This window comes from Hippichthys cyanospilos, chromosome 16, assembly GCF_059441005.1.
Source record: "Hippichthys cyanospilos isolate Australia breed blue-spotted pipefish chromosome 16, RoL_Hcya_1.0, whole genome shotgun sequence".
NCBI lineage: Eukaryota > Metazoa > Chordata > Actinopteri > Syngnathiformes > Syngnathidae > Hippichthys > Hippichthys cyanospilos.
In genome coordinates, this window is record NC_142384.1 from 7,052,122 (window position 1) to 7,078,650 (window position 26,529).

The window sequence follows — 26,529 nt, forward strand, 5'->3', positions numbered from 1 at the left end:
CTGTTATTTGTGACATGAAAAGCAAAAATAAAAGGTATTTGTGCAATATCATTAACATTTAAAAAAAAAAAAGAAAAAGAAAATCATTTTGGAGGGATATTTATCATAAAAATAATGACTAGGGTGATATTTTCAGATTGAAAATAAATAAAAATAAAGTCTGCGGTGTTAAATTTCCACGCTTTTACGAAGACCGCATCTTTTATAACTACTCGTTCAATTGGAATCTACATTATACGTATATCACATATAACGTATGTTTTAATCAGAAATCAGTCGCTGTCAAATGTGTTTAACAGAATTCATTTGAATTTATGTTGTGCAAAAACGTACTCGATGACAATGTTAGTTGTCATAAATGTGGTAAAAAAATATGTACAAAATATGCATATACAGGAATACATGTTAATTGTAAAGTACTTGTTGGGCATTGCTTTTGTCTCGTGTTCACGTGGATTGTGATGGAGGAAAATGAAAATCCAGACATTACTTAGTGGTTATGCACTTTTATTTTGAACGTTTTAGGCCCCTGACATGAAGCCCATGTTAGTTAAATAGCAGGATCAGATCATAATCCCTGAGACGTCATTATGGGGAATGAGCTGTTCCAACCCTCCAGATGCTGGAGAATAAAAAGCAGGACGACACAATTCCAAAAAAAAAAAAAAAAAAGCAGACATAAAAGCCGCGTTACATTCAAAAATGATTCCTATACACAATGGCCGCTAACGCAATCACAGTATACAATACTGTGGTCGTCATCATGTGCAGCGCAACCCAATATGGGCCGACTCCATGCGGGGGACGCTGATGTTGCTCCCGTTAAAAAAAGTTATCGCCTCACGCAACTCAGCAAGATGATACAGTATTACCGACTATCATGTTTTTGTGCAAGAGTACACATGATTTTCTAGGCTTTGAGTCTTGGGAGGCGAGTTTCTTTCCCAGAGCGAGCAACAGTTCATTTGAAATTCAGCGGTGCAATTTTTCACCCTTGTGTGGTATTGATAAAATTGATAAAATGACCCCCCCCCCCCAAAAAAATGGTCAAAATACTGCACAAGGGCTAAAAAACTCAAAATGCAAATAAAGCACAAAAAAAGCCCAATCAAAATCTCTCTCGTTCAATATTTCCATCCTGATTGTAACGCATATTTGTAAATTTCACATGAACAGAAGAGATTTTGTAGGGTTTTTGTTAGTTTTGACACAAATCTGAAGTCCAGGATGTCTTTTTTTGTTTTCCTTTTGATGAGGTCAAAGTGCTTCATCCTGATAAACTTCAGATCAGGTCAGTCATAACACTGATCACGGAAAAGCACAATAAAATCTTCACATGAGAGCGTTTGTCCGGAGTCATCCAAATGCTTTGAGGCATTTTAAAAAGCGCAAAAAAAAAAAAAAAAAGACGTAAAGCTGGCAAAAAACGGCGTGAAAATACATTCTATAAGAATTGCAAGACACATTTACAAGCAACATACACAAAACATGCTCAAAAGGATTGCCTGTAAATATTAAAGAGAAAAAGTCCAAATCCACCTGAAAGTGGCGGTAGTCCCGTAAGCGGCGGGCCGCACAGCAGCCCACTTACATGAAAAAGGCCGTCATAGCGCTCGCTGGAAGAACCCAGCGGCGGAGCGGTCTTCACACTTGACCAAAACGCTGGTCCTCGCCCGCCTTTCAGATACCGAGGCGAGGCGCAGGACGAGGATGAGGGAGGAGCGGTCGTCCTAGAAGGCAACCTGGGGCGGGCACCAAGGCGTGTCCGGGTACAACAGGCAGTGCACAGACTTGAACCTGCGAGACGGACCCACGGGAAGGCAAAGTTACGATCCGTATCGTTTCAGCCTGTTTGTTTATTCGCAAAGTTGTGTCCATCGGCGATATGTTGCCTTTTCAAAAGTCGTGCTTATTTAAAACCGTCCAATTCTGTCAAAAGCAGGAAGTTTTTTTCCCCCTCCTGCCTCGTCTGCTTTAACAGGCAACTGCAGTGTGCAGCGCTCATTGTGCGTCATACGTAAGTCCTCTGCTGCAGCAGCCAATCACATTGTCCATTTCCTGCTTTGTGGACTTTAGTATGAAGACAATTTTGCCCCTGCCGGTCATGTGGCTAACACGTTATCATATGCTACTTCACAGAGGGTTTTATGCGATGAATTATGATTGCAGTTTATTCATTTTTTTAATATATTGTTGTGCTGTAGATTTATACTCATTTTATACTGTGTCCATTGGCCATCAGTTTAAATTGGTTGCGTTCTATCAAAAAAAATTCATGTTCCGGTAAACGTTTAAACATGAACATTAGCAAACAATGAACCTTAAAATGATATATTTTAGAGCAGTAATTTCAATATCGTGATACAGTAAGGAAATAATATTTTGCGCAAGGTTATGATACAGTCAGAATCTGATAGCATCCCATGCCTAGTCTCAGCACATGAGACCTCATTTGAAAAGCCAGAATGTCCTCTACGGAGCACATCGGGACTTAGTAGGGTAGCTCAAATGAGTCAAAAGATGTATACCAAAAGTAGTGGACACTAATGAATATCTCAGGAGGATATATGAATTAGCAGGTGTACCAAGATTTTATGTCTCACCTGGATGGATCCTCCTCTACAGAGAAAGCTCCTTTCAAACTGATGATGTTGCTCTTGTTTTCAAACATCCCGTAGCTAAGAGTTATCTAAGGGAAAGATGGATGAAGACATGACAAGAGATGTCATTGACTATTTTTGCGAGTACTGATTCTTGACAATGCCATGAAAGTATCGGTGGGTAGTATCAGCGCACATGACAGCAAGCATCTCTTACTGTTGCCTATAGCCCTCACCTGCTTGTGGAGCTCGGACCTAGACACCTGTTGAAGATTCTCCAGGTGGGAATGGAACAGGTTGCTGCGTATGAGCGAGACGCCCAGGACCGACTCGATGATGTAGCCCACCGTGCAGTCGTCGGGCAGGCGGATCTTCTCCGCCGTGTTCATGAAATGGCCGCCGCTGGAGAGGTGGCACATGGAGGTAAGAAGCGGACATATAAATGTTAGGGCCTGACCGATACGAAGCGTACTTGTTTTTTATTGTTTTTATGCCAATGTTGATTTTTGGGGGGGAAAAAATAGTGATTGCAGACTAATCGAGCGATTAACGGTTTCTTAACAAAATAGCATTTGCTTCCTCCCAGAGCATTTCAATAGGTCATTTTCGCAATTAATGGACGGCCTGGTACCTATTCCCCACAAATAACTTGGGTCAACAGTAAATATATTGTTTAAAAAAGAAAAGAAAATGGTTCACATAATGCATTGCATAGCCTAATCAATGAAGTTAATTAAATTTGGTGGTATGTGTGTGTTATTATTAGTCAAATGATTGTCATCTAAAACATATATGCTTAATTTATGTTGCATTATATGTTTTGTAATTTTTTAATGTATCTGTTAACAGTGACTAGGATGTGTGTATAGTCGTGAAATCCAGGTCAATTTTTTCACAACTTTCTACCATTGCTCACTAATCATTGCATCATTACATCAGCTTTATTTTGAATGAAAAGGCCATAGAATGAGCTTAATTTCAGGATATATATATATATATATATATATATATATATATATATATTCTTCACGTTAAATCCCAGGTAGTTTTTTTTTCAAATTTGTTCACCTGTTTGTCGAATGGTTTGTCTAAGAACGGCTGCTACTAAACGAATTAAATACTAAAGTAATTAATTACTTACGTAATTTAGAACTAGATTTAGCAATCAACTTATACAATAATCAATTACTTTCAGTATCTTAGTAATTAAGTACTCATGTAATCGATTATCTTAGTGCTGAGTATCTAAAGTCGTCAGATTCTTTAGTACTTTTATCCAAAGTAATCCATTGAGTAATTCACTACCTAAAGAAATTGATCGCTTAAGTACTGTAGTACCTAAAGTAATCAATTACATTATCAATTACTTTAAGTATTTTAGGTAAACTATTATTTTAGAACTTAAAAATAATAATTAAAAGAACATAGTAAAAAGTACCTGGAATTGAATGTCTGCACACTTTAAAATAAATAAATAAATATGTCTTTGAGGTTTAATGGGATTTTTTTTTTTTTTTTTAGCGGTGTAAATATATAGACGTGCTTATCTTACCTGGCCCACGGGCTCATCTTGAGCGCCAGACCGCGACTCACACAGAAGCCTGCCCCTCCAGTTGCAAACCAGAAGTTAACTGGTTTCTATAACAAAGACCGAGAATTCACATTATAATTCCGTTGTAGTTCCCCCACTTTTCAAAAGCGGTCGTCTACGCACCATCTTGTTGTCGCCCAGCCTTTCGGTGGCCTCTATGGGTCTGTCCAAGCTGGGCTTTCCGATGTACACGTCCTGGGTGTGCTGGTACCGAGAGAGCTGCTTAAGCAGAGTCCGAACGTTCACGTAGTTGTCGTCGTCCACGTGACAGAACCACCTGAAGGTCAAATGCACGGTGAGACCCCTGGCCGAGCGCGCGCGTCGCTGTCTCGCGCACTCACTTTTTGCCCGACTCGATGAACTTGTCGTACTCCACGGCCATCTTGCAGGACAGGGCCTGCCGGCTGTGAGCGGCCGAGCAGTTGGTGTTGATGGCGTGACTCCCTGCGGCCGTACATAAACAAGAGTTATGACAAGCAGCCCTCCCTTAGGCCATCAATGGCGCTTTTCTTTCCTTGCACATCATAACAAGGGGTGAGGGAAAAAAATTCTCCATGGGATTTCTCACCGATTTTCCTTTTGAGCTCCTCGTCCTCGCCATCTGTGAAGATGTACGTCTGCGGGAAAACAAGTGGAATTACGCATTAGAATTTGTAAATGTAAATATTGCAAAAATGAGGTATACCTGCAAAAAATACAGTGACTGATTTTAAATATTTGGCTCTTGAAAGATGCTCTGTTTTGATCGATGCTAATTTAATGACGCTGATTTGATGCTAATGTACCTTTCACGAGTAAAGATGCATGAATAAGATGATGAACAAAACACCCTGCAGAATATAACCAAATGCAAGTTCCTCTTAAGGAATTCTTCATAATATAATTTAAAAATTCAGATAATAGAAATGTTAATACAGACATTGCTGAATTCACATTTTTTAGCAATAGCGAGCTAGTTAACAGTTGACACGGTATGTTTCTTTTTTTGTTTGTTTTGACTTAACTCAAGTTACATCTTTATAGAATCCAGACATAAATACTAGGTGATTATTTACAGATTGTTTTCAAATGATCTCGGTATCATCACAAGTCCAGGGGACCAATAATATTTCTTTTGGGATAATTTTGTGCATGTAACCTTACATAAATTTAGTTTAAGGTCATGCGAAGTACTTTTCCTTTCTGATGTGTTGTTTAGCCTTCTCGCTAACACCTCGTTAATAAAGGAGGGTCTCAACACTTTCTGGCAATCTGAAGCTGCTGTGGCTCACTAGGTACAACGGATTATCCAGTGACGAAAGGTTTCCACTGAACTTTTTTTATATATAAATATAAAGAAAACTATCAAATGTCAGCTGATACATATACAGTGATACATATTTTGTAATTTCGCTAAAGCTACGTAGCCAAATAGCTGAATATATATAGCATTAGCCCTGACTACTCAATTAATGTGTACTGATCTTTTCAATTCTTTTCTAACTTTGTAAACATTTGATACAGCTGCTGATGTCCTTGTGTACTGAATATTATGTGCACCCGGGCCCCATAATGGCCCTCCCGTGCTTTCATTTATGACAAGCGCAGCGATTAGCATCATTCAGCGGCGCTTTTATGCCGGGGGAAAACACATTGCGAGTTAAACAGCGTCCATAAAAGCCTTTTTGTGCCGCTTCTCACTCACTCCATGGCAACTGCACAGCCACCCCCAGAGCGTCCAAGACAACGGAGGAACACAAAAAACAGGGGGCGGGGGGGGGGGGGCGTCCAACCGCCAACCCGTCCATCCTTATTTGCAATCTCATCGGAGCCAAGTGTTAGCTCATATATGACTCCAGGCGTGAAAAGAAGTGTTGTGCGGCGCCAGGTGATAGCCAACAGTCGAACTGTTTACCCTCCAGGTGAGCCGGCAGCTGCCGAGCAGCACGCGCACGTTATTTGGCGCCACGTGTCTCTACACGCCTTTTCCAAGGTGTGTGAGTCGTATTTTGGCCAGGGGAGTCTAACGGAATATTTTGGTGCGGATCCGAGAAAAACATTTTCTACCTTTCAGCTTTTAACTTTTGCGCCCTTTTTGTATTAGTGGTTCTCACCTGTGTGTGATTTATTAAACGTTGGGATTATATCTGTATTGGTATACTGTAGCTCGGGCTAATTTGCTGAGCAACGTATCTATTTTATATCTGGCTCATCTGATATAAAATTGCATCAGTAATGACAACGCGCATCTGTAAAACAAAATAAAGGGCATACGTTTTGCAAAGGGGGCACTGTAACACATTTTAGCAATGTGTTGTTACTTGTTCTGATTCATTTGATCTCGATTTGAAAAGATCATTTCTGTTACGGTATATCTATTTTGGTCATGTATAGTCCACACCTGCATCTGCGCCTCGCCTCGGTATCTGCATCATGGTGCATGGGAGTTTTGAAAATTGTTGTTTTTATTAAAACTTTTTTTTTTCCTGACTGCCTGGTTAGAACGTCATCATTCCTTTAATGCAAACTGAACATGCTTGCATGTTTAGAAGAGCAGCACCAACACATTTTCAACATGACATCAACACACTCAAATTGTTAAAGTACTGCACCAATACAATGGTAACATGCTTGATTGCATTATTTGTGGAGAGTGCCCCCTGGTGGCAAGTAAAACAGAATTTCAAACTCAAAATCAGTACTTTCATAGCATCTTCTGTCTCCCTTTGTTTAATGAGAGATAACACCCTGGTGGCTAGTTAAAAAAAAACTGCAGATACACAGCACTTGATTATAAACTACAGGGTTCAAAGCGTGAAAAAAGGGTAGCATGTCATCTTACAATATTTACGGTATATTTGCAGAAACCCCATTAAAATTTCCCACACACCCGGAAGTACCCTTATTTGACATTTCACTAGGGATGAGCGAATACCCATACCAGTCTTACTTCACTGCATCAAAACGTTTAATAATACTTATTTTGGGATAATTTTGTGCATGTAAGTTTACTTAAGTGTAGTTTGAGGTCATGCAAAGTATTTCCTTTGTTCCTAGCCTTCTCGCTAACACTAATGAAATTCAAATCAATCCATTTTGATGTTTGAAAGTAGAGGTACATCTGTACCTGGGACTGAATGTTTGGACTGAGAGAAGAAAAAAAACGTAAAAATGCGTCTTTGGAATTGAATGTTAATGCATTACAACCGGCCTTGACCTCTTTCTCCCTGCACAATGAGAGACGTCTGGCGCTGTTTGTGCGGCAAACTCACTAAACGCAGCGCCATGAGACTTTATTTGTTCAGTCACACAGGGCAGGAGGCCGGATGACGGCGCCGCAATGAGCGAGATAATGGCAGGTGGCGGGCGCCGGGACGCGAGGGGGGGGTTGGGATCCGAGTGTTGATTAGTAAATCAAAAACTATGCCTTCATTCATTCCCTCGCTGCGTCATCCCCTCCTCTTCTGTAAAGAGAACAATGCGGTGCGTTGCCATGCCGGGTAAAAGTCTGGCCAGGGTAAAGCCTCAATATGTTTGCCTGGATTTGCATACAGCTGCGGGAGTTAACTCTGCAACACCCCCCCACCCCCCACCCCTCCTTTTCCCCCCTCTCCTCTCTTTGTTTCGAAACTGACATAGAGACGCGCAGTTACTTTCACTACATGCAAATCAAGTGTGTGTGAAGCGGAGATAAGAGAGGAGGGGTCCGGCGGGGGGGGGGGGTTTGCTTGAAACCACAGGAAAGGCTCAGAATGCCCCCCCTCCACCCCCGAAGTTCTCAGTCCAAACATTCAGTCCTAGGTACTTTGTTATCTACTGCTTGTATATGCCGTATTTTTCAGTATTAAAGAGCAGCACCAACATATTTTCAACATAGCACCTACACACTCAGATCGTTAGAATACTGCATCAACACAAGTGTAACGGGCCTTAGGTGTTTACTATTGAAGATTGCCCCCCTGGCGGCGAGTAAAATAGTAGTTTAAAGTCAAAATCAATACTTCAATAGCGTCTTCCTTTGCTTCCCTGTTTTCCAAGAGATTGCACTCTGGTGCCTTATAAAATAACTGCTGATAAGGCACACTGGACTTTAAGCTGCAGGGTTCAAAACGTGAGGAAAAAAAATAGCAGTTGAAATTTACAGTATACGATGCTTTCAAGTGTTTGGCTAAAGCAAATTGTACTCTCAAGCCTCTTCCTTGGGGTCATCTGAACACCCCCCCCCCCTCCCCCCAATGGTGCCTGCATGGCTGCCTCCAGCTCCACAGGAAGGAAACGCACCAGTGGGCACTCTTCCCTCTATTCACAAACTCCCTCCCCCGTGTAGCCCTCACCCTATTGTACAGACTTACACAAGTGTCCTAAAAGGAAAAAAATAAAAAATAAAAAATCACTCTCTCCCTTTTATCGAGGTCCACCCATTTCTTCCTTGAACATCCATTGTTAGATTGCTGCCTTATTATTATTATGATAATGATTATTATGATGGTACGTTGTTATAATCATATTAACGTCATTTTTGTTACACCAATTTGAAAGAAATGATATTTGATGTTTTGTATTAAATGAAAGTAAAAATCACCATTAAAATGTAGTTATTTTATCATGCTACAGAATTCGAATGACACCATTAAGTCACTCAAGTGGGTTTGAAAAATATTTGTTCAGAATTTTTTTTATACCGTCATAATTTCAAAATGTAATAGGCCATCTAGAAATTGAAGTTTTCAAATACAGTATAAAAAAAAATCTTTCAGTAATGTACAGGGTAGCTGACAATTTGTTTCAAAATATGAAATTAAAATTTCAGGATTTCAATATTGATTTTTCTTTTTAAAGATTTAAGATTGTAAAATAAAAGTTGGTAATGTCCATGTTTTGGAAAAACAATCTTTCTTGCATATATATATATATATATATATATATATATATATACACATATATATACACATATAGTACACGTAGTGTACACAGACACACATACAAATGTGGTGCAGAAAGAGTTATTTTTTGTTATATTCCATATGTATGATTTTATATATGTTATGTAAATGTGTAATATTTTGATTCGTAATGAGTTGAGATGTTTTCAAATATTTGTAATATATTTTGAAAAGAAAAAAATTTAAAATAAAGTTTTTATTTTAAAATGAAGTCAAGGTTTGAAAAAAAAAAGTAAAATGATGTGGAATCGAGGAGGATGACAGGAATTTTGAAACTGAAAACAGCAGTTCTGGGTCTCATTGTCATCTGGTAGAACACGTAAGCGTTCATCAAATCAAATTAGCACTTGTTGCATGTGAAGCTAACCAGTTGCACTTTGCCCCGACCTAAAGATTAGAAGAGCAGGTGCCATTGTGTCAAACCGAAGATAATCTATACGTATGTAAAGAATGAAGACATCCCACCCCCAGAAATAAACCCCCCGCGGGCATTAAAGAGGCGCAGATGCCGCGACCACGCCGCAGATGTTCATCAGCTGAGCGTGAGAATGAGCGGCGGCCATAATGAGCAGCGGCGGCGGTGGGAACCCGGGGCATCCTTTGTTCTGTGCCTTCTGACCACCTGGTGCCCTCCCCGCTAGAAACTCCCTCTTGCATTGTGGCCACTCGCCAGCTGCCTTCCAGGACATCGTTGCAATCTTATTGGTCAATGTTTTTCCCAGCCACCAGGGGGCTAAGACGCGAAGGAAGTTTTGATTTTGAATTGTTATTTTGCTCGCTACCAGGGGGCACTCCCCACCAGTAAGTGTAATCAGGCGTGTTGCTGTTGTGTTGGTGCAGTATTCTAACCAACTACAGTGGGCCCCCGGGTTACGAACTTAATCCGTTCAGCGGCTACGCTCGTATCTCGGATTGCTCGTATAGCGGGCAATCCAAACCCATGTTAATTCGTGAATGCGTGCAATGCGCGCAGAAGCCTTAGGTGAGAACATCACGCTGTATACATATACTAATATTGAGTCACATAATCTACTGTACGGTTTCATTAAATAACAAATACAAAGGAATAATGACTTTTACCTTTGGTAAGATGTGACTTGAGCTGAGATAAGCAGAAGTCAACACTGTAAACCAGACATGCTATTGGTCTTACAGTGTCACAGTAACTTTTTCAGTCAGGGTTTTCTCTACTTCCTTCCATCCCAACCAGCTGTGCCATCAAGCTAGATAAAGGCGTTCGGCCAATAGCATATCGGCACTTCTGTGATTGACGTGTGATGCCGGCCAATAGCATCTCCGTGAGTGAGACCGGGTGACCTTAATCGACCAATAGCATATTGGCGTCTGACTGATACTGACTGATACTTATTGGCACGTTTTTTTAAACGGTTGGAATGTATTGACATCTAATTGATTAAAACACATTTAAACCTGTGACGATTCTTTGTCCTGCAATCGGCACACTTAATTTCATGTCAGCTGTTTTTCCCGACGTGAATTGAGCGGAGTGAAGGCGGAGGGGAGGGTGTGTGTGTTGTATTAATTAGGCACCATACTTATAGCTTATTCGAACATTAGTTCACTCTTGGTTTCAACTCACAGCATTGCAACAAGGTCGCTGTCCCAAAGCATGTCGGGAGGTTGCCGTCTAACATGACATGCAGTTATGTAGAACGACCATTAAACAGCAATGAATTTCCACCCGTAAAAGGATGCGGAGATTAACGCTCAATGCCATCATGGCAACGCAAATAGGCTATTGGTCTTACAGTGTTACAGTAATTCTTTCAGTCAGGGTGCAAATCACGGAGATACTAAAACATCATCCTCTTATTTCTTCCTTTACCGCTGCTAGTAATTTTAGAAGCTATGTCTAACAGATAAAGTTTGCAAAGTCTTCAAAACATTCCGTTTTTCACACATTTTCTCTACTTCCTTCCATCCTGTCCCATCAAGCTAGATAAAGGCGTTCGGCCAATAGCATATCGGCATTTCTGTGATTGACGTGTGACGCCGGCCAATAGCATCTCCGTGAGTGAGACCGGGTGACCTTAATCGACCAATAGCATATTGGCGTCTCCTTGACTGACTGATAATTATTCGCACTTTTTTTTAAACGGTTGGAATGTATTGACAATTAATTAAAAAAAAAACACACATTTAAACCAATGACAATTCTTTGTCCTGCAATCGGCACATTTAATTTCATGTCAGCTGTTTTTCCCTTTAGCTGTACAAACACTACACTTAAATGGTAATATATTTAGACACCGTGAGTGAGACAGTCAGTGTGACGTTGTAAGACCAATAGCGTTCACGTTACCGCCATAAGTACCTGTTAATGATTGAAGACGACACAACTGCTGAATATGATAACGCAGTTAGGCGAGAACATTTCTACATACTCAATGGCTGGTTTGTCGGAATGCTCGCAAGACGAAAGGTTTGCTCGTAAGCGGAGGACAAAATTCTCCCTGATCCACGCTCGTAAGGCGGAATGTTCGCAAATCAGGATGCTCGTAAGCAGGGGGCTGACTGTATTTTGGTGCTGCTCTGATTTCTAAACGCGTGGGTATGTTCAATGTTTGTTGAAGGCATGACCTTGCTGTAACCAGGCAGTTTGAAAACAAAAAGTTTTAAATGAAAACAAAAACGTAAAAAACGTTCAACTATGTCTTATAGCTCGTTGTGGTCTATGCTTGACATAAATAGATCTATAGTCTAAAAAAATGCCGTAACAAATTTCAACCTTTGGCTGATAGACGGTCCTGGCGAAAAATTTGAAAAAAAAAAAAAAAAAGGTTTTGAACCTTGACCTGTTTTGACGATATGTTTATTTTCCTAGTGTTTTGTAATGATGAATCAAGATCAATGGCCTAAAATTGGGTGAAAATTAACAAGGAGATAAATACATCTCTTTGACATCTTTAAAGGTTGTGAATGGGTTATTGATGTTAAAAATTGATTCTGTAACTTTGAGTGTGTGTGACTTCTTCCCTGGTGTGGGTATTGATAAAAAAGAGCAAAAGAGTCAGATGTTGTGAGCTCAGATTTACAGCTAGCTGCGAGCAAGCTATAGTATGAGTTAGCATTTTTTTTTTTTTTTTTTTTGGAGGGGGGTGTAAATTTGAACTTTGGAGGTTCAGTCAAACAGAGCCGACATGACACCCCTGTCTACAGGATGAAATCACTTTGACCGGGCATTTTTGGTCAACCACATCTTCACACGCTTGAAACCCCCCCCTCCCTTTTGTCCCGAAGGCGTCCCCCTTGAAGACGAAGCCCCCCGTCCCTCCATTAAAGCTTGACCCAGACTCAGGCTCTCTAGCATTCCCATGAAAAGCAAGAGGGCAGACGGGGAGCTGGGAAAGCTTTTCTTCAGTTCCCCCCCACCCTTCCGTCCCCAAAGAACTGTCTTTGTTTCTGCGAAAGAGGGGGGACAGGACGCTTGGAGAGTCGGCGCTTGCCGCGGAGGCATCCATTGCACCGGGTGGGGGCATTCATAAGAGACACCTCAAAAAGAGTAGGCATAATAGAGAGAGATGGGGGGTATCGGGGGAGTTCCCCTTTGCTTGAAAGTGCTTCCTTCTTTCTCAGGCACATCACTCAGAGGAAGATAAAAAGTGACATATGCAAGATTGGGGGGGGGGGGGGGGTCTTGAGAGCCTACTTCATTATCACCTATCACACACTTTGTAGCTTGTTAAAAAAAAAAAAAAAACAGACACACGATAAAACATTTTTTTAAACGTTAGGGAAGCTGGAAAAAATGGGCTAGAACCGCCCATGGTAGCCACCCCCAAATATGATATAGCCGTCATTAAAGTTCAAACTTACCTGTTGCATACTCCTGGAGATCCAAGTGTCCAGAAGTAGGTTGAGTCTGGACCGGTGGAACTTCTTGGTGGTCTTCACAGCGATGAACAGATCCTCGGGTCTGACATCCTCAGCCGGCGTGGGCGCAGCGGAGCCAAAGGAGCGCGCGGCGGCGCCGGCGTCGGCGGGCTTCTCAGCCTCCCTGCGCCCGCGGCTCAGCTTGCCGAAATACGCCGAGAATCCCTTCTGTCCGCCGCCCGCTTGCTCTTCCCTTTCGAGCCCGGCTAGCGAGCGAGAGTCCTCCTGGCCGGTGCCCTCAGCGACCACTTGAGCTCCGTGATGCCGAACGGCGAGCAACAACATCAGCAGCATGCACAGAATCGCCGCGGTGCCGAAACAGACGGCCGTCTTCTTTCCGTTATTCTTCAACATAGTACAACTAAAAAAATTACACAGTCCATACGGTAGTTTCTTTACACTGATACTAAAAGTGCCGTAACTACCTTCTCAAAACATTTCTAACAACTGACCGGCGACGTCAGTGCGGCAAATTTATAAACTCCCTCTTGGCCACGCCCACTGGGAGGTCCCTGACGGCAACACGCGCTCAGTGATTGAATTAGAGCAGGTGTTCGCAAACGGTTTCCGGGCAAGAGACAAAGGTGACAAAATACACACTTTCAGCACACTTACACCAGTGCTTCTCACTTATCTTTTGCAAAGCCTCCGCTTGGAAAGACATTTCACACAAAGCATCAACTTACAACATTTCACACCACCCCACACTCCTCAGCGACCATAAATATGGTTATTGTAGATAAACTTATATCATTTATAACGACAACAAAATATACATCAACTTTCAACAAATGTTAACTTTGTGCAGGGTTTATATAGAGGTTACAGCTTAATCTGAAGGAAAAAAAAAAAACTTCAAGTGCATCAAATTTCCTTGGAATGAAAAAATATGCCCATTCTTATTTGTGCTAGAATAGCTGCCTCAAACATACGGCCCGCGGCCCATTTCTGGCACGCTAACGGGTTGAATCTGGCCCGTATGAAAATGGGCTGAATTTTTTTCAATATGTGAAAAACTTTAATTAAATGTTTTATGGTAAACAGTAAAGTCAATGTTTTCTGATTAACAGTGATGTTGTGCTTGCACTGTTTTAGACAGTTACAAAAATACATTTGAAGTTGTTCTTTTAAAGTTATAGAAATATTCACCTTTATTTTATTGGTCTGGCCTATTTGGGAATAGATTTTCTTCCATGCATCCCGCATGCTGAAATGCGTTGGACACACCTGAACTAGAACTTAAATGTTTTATTCTGAAGCAAATGAATGTAATGAATGTAAATGACAAAATCAACATGACAAAATCAAAAGATTTATACACACTGGTACTGAGTAACTTAATGTGTCTTTTGAAATCATCCACTTTATTGTGTGCTATCCATTAAGATTCATTTGACCATGAGCTGTGTCCGGCCTGCTGAAATATCCGCCATTGTTCTTTGTTGACCAAAGGAGGAACCAGTAGCAGTTGGTCATTCCCGCACGCTTGTTATTATTCAAATGGTGGCTTTCACCAATGATGCTGGCCCGTTTGGAGGGATACACAGCTGCCGGGAGGCTCGTCCAACGCACAGCGACTCTGCAATGATGAAGGTAGCTTTTGGAATAGCATCCTTCCCCACTGCAGGTGTTGGATGGCGGGACACTCGGAACATAACTTTACAAGTGCTCTTTGTGCTTCTGACAAGCTCTTTTGTCCTCGTTTGTGCATGTGAAGGCGTCCAAAAGGGACCGCCGGCAACAAAGCGGAGGGGATCGTCTGTGCGCTCTTCATTCTCTCAGCGTCCAAAGGCTTCTTTGTGCGGAGCTCGCGGGCCTTCCGTCCCACCTTACAAACTCCTTCAGGTTTGTTTTTTTTCTTTTTTTGCACCCGTTGGCTGTTTAATGTGAAAAGTAGTCCCGGCTTCCTCCGCGGTGAAAACAAAAAAAACCAAAACCACAACTTGTCTCCCACATCCAAACACAAACTCACTTACTTCCTCCCGCTGGTGAGCCGCAAAAATGCCCGCAGTGGAGGGGTCTCGGAAGGTTTTGTCGGATGTTGAAATGAAAACCTTGCTATTTTGAGGTTTTGTTTTCACAAAGCTGATTGCATCTGATGCACGTTGACAAGGAAAATAATCAGTGCGGCAGCTCTGTGATCATCACAACATTGCTGCCAGCAGGCTTCTGGACTCTTCTTAAGGTACACATGCACAAGCTTTTTAGAAGCCCAAAATGCAATGACGGACCCCTTATCAAATATTTTTTTTCTGCCAAGTACTCAAAAAACTACATAAAAATCTCTACGTAAAAATATGCTGATTTGTTGCACTTGGAACTAAAAGACTGATCCGGGGTGGGCCAACTTTTTGACCCGAGGGTCACAAAGGGTTCTAAAATTGGACAAAAGAACCCAACCAGGAGCAGATGGGTGGAGCGTTTTGATAATCTACTTCATAAGAGAAAAAAAATGTGGGAATATATAGAAAACGTGCTTTAATATCAATGGAAAATTCACAAAAGCATTATAACAGTGTTATTCAAGTATTGTATTGTATTTAACTATTTATTGAAATGAGTCTTCCAATAAATGAAAATTAAATAAAAAAATATTTACAGTGGTCCCTCGTTCATTGTGGCGGTTACATTTTAAAAATAACCCCCAATTTTTGCAAAATTTGGCGAAATTTGCAAAGTAGCTGTGTTTTTTATTAACAATTATTATACATGTTTTAAGATTGTACAAATCCTCACAATACAATTCATTGGCATTTTCTCACATTTTTCTCTTATTTATCTATCATTTTAGACATTATTTTACCAAGGCACAGCAAAACACAACTAGTGAATAGACAAAACAAAATTTGCATACAGAAACTTTGTCCAAATGTGAACCGTGGAAAAGGATGCCAGCCCTTATTAACATATCCTTGAAACCTGGTATCCCTTATATTTTTGTACGGCTTCAATATTTACAGTTCCATATATGTGCAAGATGTGTCGTTGATCATTGCACAAACTCCGCCTTAAAAATTTAAATTGAGTATGTCAGCACTGGTTGTGGTCAGGTGACCACAGGTATTAAGGCGGACTGGAGTCCCTTGGGTGTCAGAGTTAGCAGCCTCTGGGAGCGATACTGTCAGGAGCTGCTTGATGGGAATTTTCCCTCTGATGTCGGGCATCCCCCCCTCCCAACCCCTTGAGGGCTGTATCCCAATATTCCCCCCTGATGCCACTCTATATCCCACAGAGATCAATGGCAGATGGCGCCACAATTTCAAGGTCATCCATCTGCGATCGACCACATCTGTTGCTACTTTGCGCCATTGCCAACCAAGATGAATTGCGCGCTGTTCGGCGGATTTTCCACAGGCCTTTTGCACGGCTCCGGCGGATCCCAGTTCATGTTTTGCGAAAAACCGGTGTTGTACCGCGGCGGGAGGGGGGTAAGGGTGAGATTCGGCAACATGAGAGGCCAGACAAAACGAGGGAGCCGTCGCAATGAAAAGCAGATGCGCCAGCAGGGCCACTTCAATGACTTTATTACCATGCGAAAACAGCGAGGGGCAATCTTGTAAACGGCGCCTAATGGCCGAGGGCACACTGCTAATCTGTTAGACACGCGGGCCTTATTATGGACCGTAAACTGTGACTTTTCTTTGAGGTCCGAATATTTGCCTGCTTTATCCCGCTTGAGTAAAGGTCAACTGAGCTGTTTTAACAGTTAAAAGTAGTTTTTTCAGCATGATGTTTAATAAAATGACATCCCCCTTTACATTGAAAATGATTCCATTCAAATATTCGCAAAAATATGGGATGGAGTGGATATAAAAAGTCTACACACCCCCATTCAAATGTTTGGAATTTGTAATTAGAAAATGATGAGATCGAGATTAAAAAAAATATATCTAAACTTTTTCACGTATATTATGTATGAGTAGCATTGTTAGTCATTTTTAAAATGTATGTAAAATTTTGATGTTGTTACCTTGGGTTGTATATGCATTCGCTAATTACCATTTCTATTGCCCATCATACGACAATTTCGCCTTACGATCTCAACCCCGGAACGGATTAATTTCAAATGGTGGGGGTCCTCCGTATCACAATGGTTGAAAATTACTAGTGTAAAAAGTGCAAAATTGCTTTACCACTGCTTCAGCTAAATAAACACCTGTGGCATTGACACTAGCAGTTTGAATTCCATTTTTGCAATCTTTACAATTTAAGTCACATATATTCGAGAATTAAAATCTGCTTTTTACTGTTTCAATGGGGAGGCATTTTTTTTTTTTTTTTTTTTTTTTAGTTTTAGGCTAACCTGTAACCGAAACAAACACTGGAAAGAGTAGTTAGTTGTTAAACGTTGTTTTACATTGCTTTTGTTTCTTTTGGTTCAAAGGGATACAGTTTTACAAAATATGGAATATCCAAACAGGGTTAAAGAGATGGATGGACGGACGGACGGATGGATGGATGGATGGATGGATGGATGGATGGATGGATGGACGGATGGACGGATGGATGGATGGATGGATGGATGGATGGATGGACGGATGGATGGGACTGACTCAAATGCCTGGATTATATATTAAGCCTTATGAGTTGTATAAAACAATAATTAAAAATTTAAAAAAATCATCCTTCAGGGACCCAGTTGAATCATTTGTATCCGATACTGTGGATACTTTTGGTCTGTATTTGTTTGCTCCAATACCCTATTAAGTCCTAATGTCCTCAAGAGAGGACATCACGGCTTTTCCTATAATGTCGCATGTGTTGTGTGGCACTCAATTAAATATGCAGTCTTGCTGAGACAAAACGGACGCAACAGGGGACTCTAATGAACAGTTTGAGTTTCCAGTGAATGTAAATTGAAAAACAATACGTATTGAATCAAATATTTTGAACGTTGTCATTTACCAGAGCTCACACGGCTCAAATAGGAAAGCAAAATCTTAGCAACAACCCAAATTTTGCATGTAATCAATGCAAACTCCAAGCATAATTTTATAAAACATGAGTACTAAAATAACTTTTTTTTTTTTTTCCATCATGATTCTCATGGTATGCAGGCGTACATAATGTATTGTCCTGAGAGTGTACATTCCCTCTTTCTTCCCAGATCATCCAACCTGGTCTGTACAGGGAATCCCCCCCCACCCCCCTCCACTTTTGGGATTAATTCCTGCCGCTGGCTTTGGATCAAGCTCCCGACGGAGCTCCAGCAGAGTAGCACTTTCTCCCATGTGGTAAGTCCAACCGGGCTGATCCTCTCATATTAAATGGATTAGCAAAAACCATTGTTCTAATGGCGTACTGAATATGGATTTAGAATGTTATGTATGTTTTGTTTTGTTTTTTGAAGTAAAACTGATGATAAATCCTCTAATTGTGCCCGCGGTTCCTCGACTGACCTCGGCGAGGATCAGCCGAGCTCACGTTAGTAGCCGTGGGAAAGCGAAGCAGTGACACCGCTTATGAGCTTTCCCGATTTCCCGTGGGAGACGTCAACGACAGGATTTAGCCGAGCCCCACAGACAAAAGTAACGAGACACCTGCAGGAAGTGAAAAATGGGCTAAACTGTGGTAATAGAGCTCCAGCTTCCACAATTCTGGGAAAACCTTGGTGCGCTCCATTGTAATCAAAATTAACAATATCCAGTCGGGAAAAAAAATGATAAATTAGCATTTTGGCTAATATTGAAACAAACAAAAGATTGCTTGTGAAAGTGAGATTTTTTTTTTTTGCGTATCGTAACTTTCATTGTTAGGTGCGAGGAAGCCCGCGGGTGAAGACTTGAGACATTTTTTTATTTTACACAGTTAGCTGCGGCTGACAGCAGCTTGTTAACTTTTTTTGGGGGGGTTTCTTTCGCTAAAAGAAGTGATCGGACAGAACTACGACAAGGTGATAAGGTTCAAATTGTGTCCGAAAAGTGGAAACATCACGTGAATGATTCCAAATTAACTGCTTAAAACAGGTGAGCTTCGGATAGAATAGCTCATGATTTGGTTTTGAAAGCAGAGAAGGAATTGATGTTCAGTGTAGTGGTTGACATTTTCTAGTGGACTACAGGATCTCTTACAATTCCCAAAACTTGTAATCCGATTTTTCTTATTTTGGCCCTTCGAGGGAAAGGTTTTGACTTCTTCTGTAAGACGTTTGGAAAAACAATTTGAGCAGATGACATAAAACAGCCATTTTGTTTTTAGTCACATCATGTTCTGTTGTGCAGTCAAGAAAGAATTTTGTTATCATTAAAACTGTCTAAAATTTATCCACAAAAGTTGTAAGGTCACCTCGGCAGTCAAACGTCATTCCTATACAGCAGCAATAGTGAACGTCCTCTCAAAGAGGAAGCTTTGTACTATACTGAGAAGTTGGACCAAGTTTCTGGAAAGGAGCGGCGGCACGAGGTCACATGACCAAGCGGGGCCTAACAATTCCTTCCTGAGTATGGAGCGGGCCCCCCAAGATGGAAGCCACGCTCACTCGCGGGCCCTTTTCCCACAACCTCCGAGCACCTCGGAGGAAGTCGCCCAAGCGTGACGGCGCTCTTTGATTAAAAGGCTGAATGTCCGAGGTTGTCCCGGAGAGTGCGGCATTAGTGCAAGCACATGCTCTCCTTTCAGGCCAGAACAATGGCGGCCATTGTGAGCAGCGCCGCAAGTGTCTGTTTGGATTTAAACGGGGGGGATCTCGGCGGAGAGAATAACCAGGGAGGGCCGCACGTGAGCTTGGGAGTAGTGTCAAGATAGAACCGACGCTGGTGCAAAGAAAATTTGAGGAAATGCGTCCTGAACCACAGATTTAAAAAAAAAAACTCATTTGAAACCCCAATCCTACTTTTAAAATGAATTTGAAGTCCTAGGCCTTCATTGCAACCCGACTATGAATACCATACAGTAGTTTAAAACCTTAATTTGAAACACTTACTTTGGTTAGAAATCCCAATTTGGAACCTAGAGCTAGTTTAACACCCTACTTTGAAATTCTAACTCTAATTTGAAACCCTACTGTGAAACCCTAGCCCTAGTTCAAAAGTCTACTTGGAACTGGCTTTCAAACCTTTCTTTGAAATGCCAGCTCTAGTTTAAAACCCATTTGAAACGACAACCTGAATGTCAAACCCCAATTTAAAGTCCTAACATTACTTTGAAAACCCACTTTGAAATCTTACCCTAGTTCAAAACCTTAATTTGAATCCCTAACCCTCATTTCAAACCCCAATTTAAAATCATATAATAAATAACATTACTTTGATGACTCAGTTTGAAACTTTACCCTAGTTTAAAAGCCTAATTTAAACCCCCAACCCTTATTTTGAAACACTATGTCCAGTTTAAAACCCTAATTTGAAACCTTGACAGTACTTTGAAAACTTTCTTTGAAACGCTTACCCTAATTTAAAACCCCAACCTAGTTTAAACCCTTATTTTACAACACTTTGCCCAGTTTAAAACACAAATCTGAAACCTTAACATTACTTTGAAAACCCACTTTTAAACCTTACCCAATTTTAAACCCCCATTTTTTAAACCCCAACTTAGTTCAAACCCTTATTTTCAAATATTATGTCCAGTTTAAAACCCTGACTTAAAACTTTAACATTACTTTGAAAACCTACTTTGAAACTCTTACCCTAATTTAAACCCATTTGTATACCCTTAACCTAATTCAAACCCCTTTTTTGAAACCCTAACTCTAACCCTAAAACCCCAACCATACTTTAAAACCCTAATTTGAAACCTCAACCCGAGTTTAAAACCTTATTTTGAAACACTTAATTGAGTTTAAAACTCTAATTTGAAACCCTAGCACTAGTTTAAAACTCTACTATGAAATCCTAACCCTAATTTGAAATCTTCCTTTCAACATAGTGTTAACCCTGATTTGAAACCTGCTTTGAAACCCTTACCCTAGTTTAAAGCCATACTTTGAAACTCTAACTGCAGTTTAAAACCCTGATTTGACCCCGATTTGAAAACTAGCCTTATAATAATATGCTTCGGGCCCCTTAAAATGGATAGTGGGCCACAAATGGCCCCCTTGCCACTGTTTGGACATTTGTGGTCCAAAATTTCACATTGAAACCCTAACTCTGGTGTAAAACCCAACCCCGATTTTAATTGATGTAACAGGCTCTATTTATTTGCTCCCACGGAGATGTCGCAATCAGCGCTTAAATAGATAATAACGCCAGATTTTTTGGATTAATGCACATAATAGCATTATAGTCTACATAGATATCATGGAAATCACACATTTCCCGCACACCATTTTTCATTGGAATGGAGGGATATCTATTGCGTTAAAACACTCCCCCACACCATCAAGAGATGAGAGCTCCAGTTGAAGTTTAACTCATTCAATCCCAAACACGTATTATTACGAGTCCAGACATTCAATCCCTGCTTTTTATTTATAGCATTTTTTTTTTAAGTGTTGGGCTAAAAAAGTGTTTACAAATTCATGGTGCGAAAAGAATGAAGTACTAAAGTAATCAATTACTTTAGGTAACTAAGTATGAAAGTAAAGAAGTTGTTTATGGATTAAAGTAATCAATTACTCTCGGTTTTTAAGTATGAAAGTAAAGAAGTTTTTTGTGCATGAAAGTAATCAATTACTTTAGGTACTGTCTCACTACTTTAGGTAATTAATTATGAAAGTAAACAAGTACTTTATGCATTAAAATAATCAACTACTTTAAGCACTGTAGCATTACAGCATTGCATACATTACTACCTAAAGTAATTGGTATCTAAAGTAATAAATGTAAAGTAAAAAAAAAATGTTTGCGGGTGTGTGTATGCAAGGGATTGAATGTCTGGACTGAAAAAAAAAAACATAAAAATACTATGTGTCTTTGGGATTGAAAGAGATAATAAAGAGACAGCTTTATGTAAACAGTGCAGATGCTAATGCTAGCTGAAGCAAATTCTTGCTTGGGGCTAATGCTAGCTAAGAATAACCTCAGCGTCAGGCTAGCATAAAATAATGAAAATCTCTGTCTTGAAAAGTTTACCTTCACTTTTTGGATTTTCTGCGACAAATTCATCAATAAATGGTGACTATTGTAGGCTTGAATAGTTTAACTTGCAAATCTATGGTGCAATATCCGTTATATGATTAAATAAATAAATAATAAATGTACTCTAACCACAGTAACAGTGTTGCAGGTAACAGGCTTGCATATCTGCACTAATGTTAGCTTTCAGGACGAGAAACTATTTGTTTAGCTAGCTATTACTGCTAACCAAGAGAACAAACTTATATAAATAAGAAAGAAAGAACAAATTAAAACCTTGTCTTATTCTGATTTTATGCATAACAGGGTTGCATGAGGTCGAGTGAGACATTCAAGTAAGACTCATTATTTCATAAAAATATGAAAAATTGAAGAGATTACATACCATTGGAGAACATTCTTTTGGAAAACTGACCATGGCAAGCTTTTTTCTGTTTCTACCATGCCAAAAAGGTGATGGTAACAGGGTTGCATGCATGTGGGACACATTCCATCATTTGTTATTTGAAATGTTACGTTCATTAAAACAAATGTTTCCAAAGTTGCAAGAGACACCAATGAAAGCAATAATACCAAAAATAGACATTTAAATTCCAATTGAACTGTTTTATTTGAGAATCATTTTGTTCATTACAGGGTGTGGGTCAATGGAAAAATGTCATTTTAGGGGTATTTTAGACTTACTTAGCCTATTTAAAACTATTTTCAAGCATTCCTTTCTCTTAATTATTTTAGATTCGGTCTTAGGACAAATAAATGGACTCAAAAAGTGTATGTTTCTGCATGTTTTAGTAATTTGTATGTGGAATATTTCAACTTTGATGGATGGGACCTAAAATGTCCTCTGATTCTGGAATGACCGGTTTTAGCAATGTTTTCTTTCTCTCACAATGAAGTATGGAGGTGAAATGCAACTTTGTTCCCCAGCGGGACGCCGAAGAAGGAGCAGCAAAGGTCCCTCGCCTTGATCCCTGGAGCACAAACAATTGGGGCTCGGCAAAGATAGCCCCCAGGCAAAGCCATCTGCTACCCGAAAGTGGGAGAGAGACCCGATAAAGAGAGTCTCCCATTGTGGAATGCACAAGCAGATTGAAGAGAAGCCCCATTGATTACTTTACAATGGACATGGCAGGAAAACAAAACAAAAAAACTTTTATTCGTCTGCTAGGGAATGATCTTGACAATATGCATGAGTATAAAACTTAGTGTAAGCTTCAACTAACACAATTTAGCAAGCACTTGCTTCATGTTCCAATCAATTTTCTCTTAGTCTGAAAAGAAAATGGTCCTGTTCCTGTAATATTAAAAAGCATTTGTTTAGATTTTCTGATAAGTGCAGAAATCCTTTAATAAAATCTCTTGTACCACAGGGGTAGTAGTATCCTCAATTGAGAGCAAATGTCTTGCATAACTATTGCTAGAAATTTAAAATGATAACAGAAGTTTTAACTCTGACATCGGACTCTCAGCAGGTGCTCTTTTTCCTGACTTTTGAAGAGGGAGGAGTCTCATATTTTAGGGATGGTCGTGGATAAGGCAGATGTTGTTTTCAAAATCTCCCCCCGGGGGAAAGCGTGCCGACAATGTGGGAAGAGGTCAGGGCAAAAGGGGACGTCTCTAACGACGCATTGCACTGGTTGCCGCGGCAACAGGCAGCATCACCAAGCTGCCTGCTGGGCCCTAGTACGAGACTCCTGAGTCACATCAAGAGTTTCTTGTAGATTTGATGAACTTTTCACTCGTTTGGTGAACTTTTTTTTTCCTTCTCAGGTGCAGCACATTTTGACCCCAAAACTAGAAACTCTCAAAGCCCCGTCGGGGTACCCTGTGGTACTTTCTTGTTGTATTTGCCTTTTTTTCACCTTGCTTATAGCTACAAATTAGATGTTTTTCTGCATTCGTTCATTGAGAAAACAATCACATTGTGAAGTGTATCCAGGATGGTGCAGGGAGAATTCTTTCCAGAGGTTGCAAACACAATCGCTTCCAGTCTTCTTTTTGTTATGAAAGCCCCATTGTGCTTTCCAAGTAGAGTTCTTGGATCAACCACAAAGAGCCATTGCGACAATGCTGGCAGGTCACAGGCTCACCTCTTGGCCCCCCATGATGGATGCTTTGTATAACATTAGGCGGGTCAGAACCTCGGGTCAAGATGTGAGGGCTTTTTTGGAGTGGCAGAATGTGGAAGAAAGGCACATCGTGTCTCCGCTGAGCTGTTCCGAAAGAAGATGGAGGAGGAGGCCCACACATTGTTTGTGGAACTTATATATATACTTATACAAACATACCAATATGTGTGTGTGTGTGTATATATATATATATATATATATATATATATATATATATATATATATATATATATATATATATATATATATATATATATATATATATATATATATATATATATATATATATATATATAAAAGGAGAGAGAGAGAGAGAGAGAGAGATGGCTACTGTAGATAGATACATAGAGTAACGACAAACAAAGCTGTTGAACCAATTGTTGCCAATATTAAAAACGCCAATATAAACATGGAAAGCTCATCAGTCGCTTAAGCAAAACAGGTAGGCCTCCATTTCAAAATAACACAAGCAGGAAGACGGTTCACCATCCTCCCTGACTCCTCTTTGTCTCCGCAGTATTGACGGAAAAGCTCCCGACTTCCCGGGTCACTGTCTCCGGACCGACCAGGACATCTCCAGGAAGACTCCTTGACGTCTGTGAGGTGCTAATGGAGCTCGCCTCCACCGTGGTGGAAATAACATCACGCGGTTACGCTTCCTAACCGCTTCATAAGGTACAAACGCTTGTGTGACTCCGCCACCAGGGGCAGTGTAACAAAATCGTTGCAGATTCAGAGGTATGTCTGTTTTTTGTTTTTTCAGAGGCGATATAGCTTGTTAATCATTAAATAAATAGATCCGTGAAGTTAACACAGTTTCAAAGAGATTTATTATCAGCCAGTAGATTTTTTTTAATGGGCTGACGGCGGTAGTCGTCTTAATATCGAACATTGGTGCCGATATCAGACCGGCTAATAATCTGTCAATCCCTAAAATTCAAAGATAGTAAAAAGTTCTTGGAAACGTTCAAAGGTGGTTTTTCTTTGATGCCTGCCTTAACTAGGTCTCTGTATATTCTCAGTTTAACAATTTACTGGATGCCAGAAAGATCAACACATACTTGTGGAGCTTTTTTGGACAAATGCGGAAAAATTTCTACCTAAATGTGTTGCTTATTCATTTTTATTTTAGTCACGCCAACGTAGGGAAGCAACTTTACATCAACCACGTGAAAGTATGTGGCCCCGTGGTTTGAACTGGAATCACCTCATATGAGTGCCATCGATAATGGAGGCCAAGCAAGGTGAAAGACCTGCGACACGACAGCCTAATAATTTCCTGATATGTTTAGATACGTGCTTCTCAAATGTCTATGAAGTAACATGTGGTGTGCCTCAAGGCTCAATTTTAAGTCCTTTACTTTGTTTCATGTATATATGTATGCTTCCCCCTCCGGTATTGTCACTCAGAGGCACACTGACACTGTGTACATTTTTACATCTCCTTTGCGTCCTGATAACAATGGTTCAATAGATGCACTTTATAATTACAGTATACCCATAACAGAGAACTTTCTCCAACTTACCTAACGAGGACAAGAGTGATGTTTTAATTATTGGTCCTAAGGCCCAGAGAGAGAAACGTTTTCCTTAAAGGGGAACATTTTTTTAGATGAATCCTTGGACTCCATCCAAGGTCAAGATTCTTTCAGTGTGTTGGCGTGGCCCAGAATAATACGAGGACAAACATTGACTACGAAGAGAGCCGGCAAACTTTGACCTCCAGCTGCGCTACTTCCTCTCCGGCCTCCCTGGGTGGGACTAGCCGCGGGCTGCAAAAATTCTCACATATCTACTGTTCCCATTCTCCTCACCCCTCTCTGATCACATCTTCCATTATAGCCTTAAGTGCCATGTTTTTCCACTCGCTTCACGGTCAATGAGCGTATGGACGCTAGAGACCGGCGGGGTTGTTGCCGTTGGGCCGCTGCCACAGCAGATATCCATCTGTTGCCGTGGAGTCCGGAAGTCAAGAATAAGCCAGTGAACAAACCAAAGTAATGCGGACAGCCAATGTAAGGAAGTTGTCATTCCGAACCCAGCTGCAAAACCATTACGGTAGTTAAAACCCATCCTTTGATATCGTTACCCGAGTTTAAAACCCCAATTTGAAACTCTAATCCAAGTTTAAATCCTTACTTGAGGGGCGGCATGGCTCGGTGGTAGAGCGGTCGTCTCCCAGTTGAGAGGCTGTGGGTTTGATCCTCCGTCCATAAAGACCATGTCGAAGTGTCCTTGAGCAAGACACTGAAACCCCCAGTTGCTCCTGATGCTGTGTCATCAGTAGGTAAATGGCTAATTAATGTAGAGCACTTTGAGTACCCAGGGTAAAAAAAGCGCTGTAAAAGTGAAAGTCCATTTACTTCGAAACCCTAAACC

At 40.6% G+C, this 26,529-nt stretch overlaps 2 protein-coding genes across 2 annotated transcripts; one reads left to right on the forward strand and one right to left on the reverse strand.

The window, feature by feature from the left end:
- Positions 1 to 490: 490 nt before the first annotated feature.
- lfng (LFNG O-fucosylpeptide 3-beta-N-acetylglucosaminyltransferase) lies at positions 491 to 13,437 on the reverse strand. Its single transcript, XM_088436902.1, has 8 exons — positions 12,951 to 13,437; positions 4,760 to 4,808; positions 4,533 to 4,635; positions 4,315 to 4,468; positions 4,153 to 4,238; positions 2,837 to 3,002; positions 2,604 to 2,689; positions 491 to 1,797 (listed from the first exon to the last, which is right to left on the reverse strand). Exons 1-8 carry the CDS (start codon positions 13,359 to 13,361, stop codon positions 1,731 to 1,733), a joined length of 1,122 nt encoding a protein of 373 aa, XP_088293028.1. The 5' UTR covers positions 13,362 to 13,437; the 3' UTR covers positions 491 to 1,730.
- Positions 4,381 to 25,448, forward strand: LOC148410325 (uncharacterized). The gene is made up of 5 exons (XM_088436905.1): positions 4,381 to 4,486; positions 14,460 to 14,600; positions 14,725 to 14,852; positions 18,115 to 18,241; positions 24,668 to 25,448. The coding sequence occupies exons 2-5, from the start codon at positions 14,508 to 14,510 to the stop codon at positions 24,671 to 24,673; spliced, it is 354 nt and encodes a 117-aa protein (XP_088293031.1). The 5' UTR covers positions 4,381 to 4,486; positions 14,460 to 14,507; the 3' UTR covers positions 24,674 to 25,448.
- Positions 25,449 to 26,529: the final 1,081 nt, after the last annotated feature.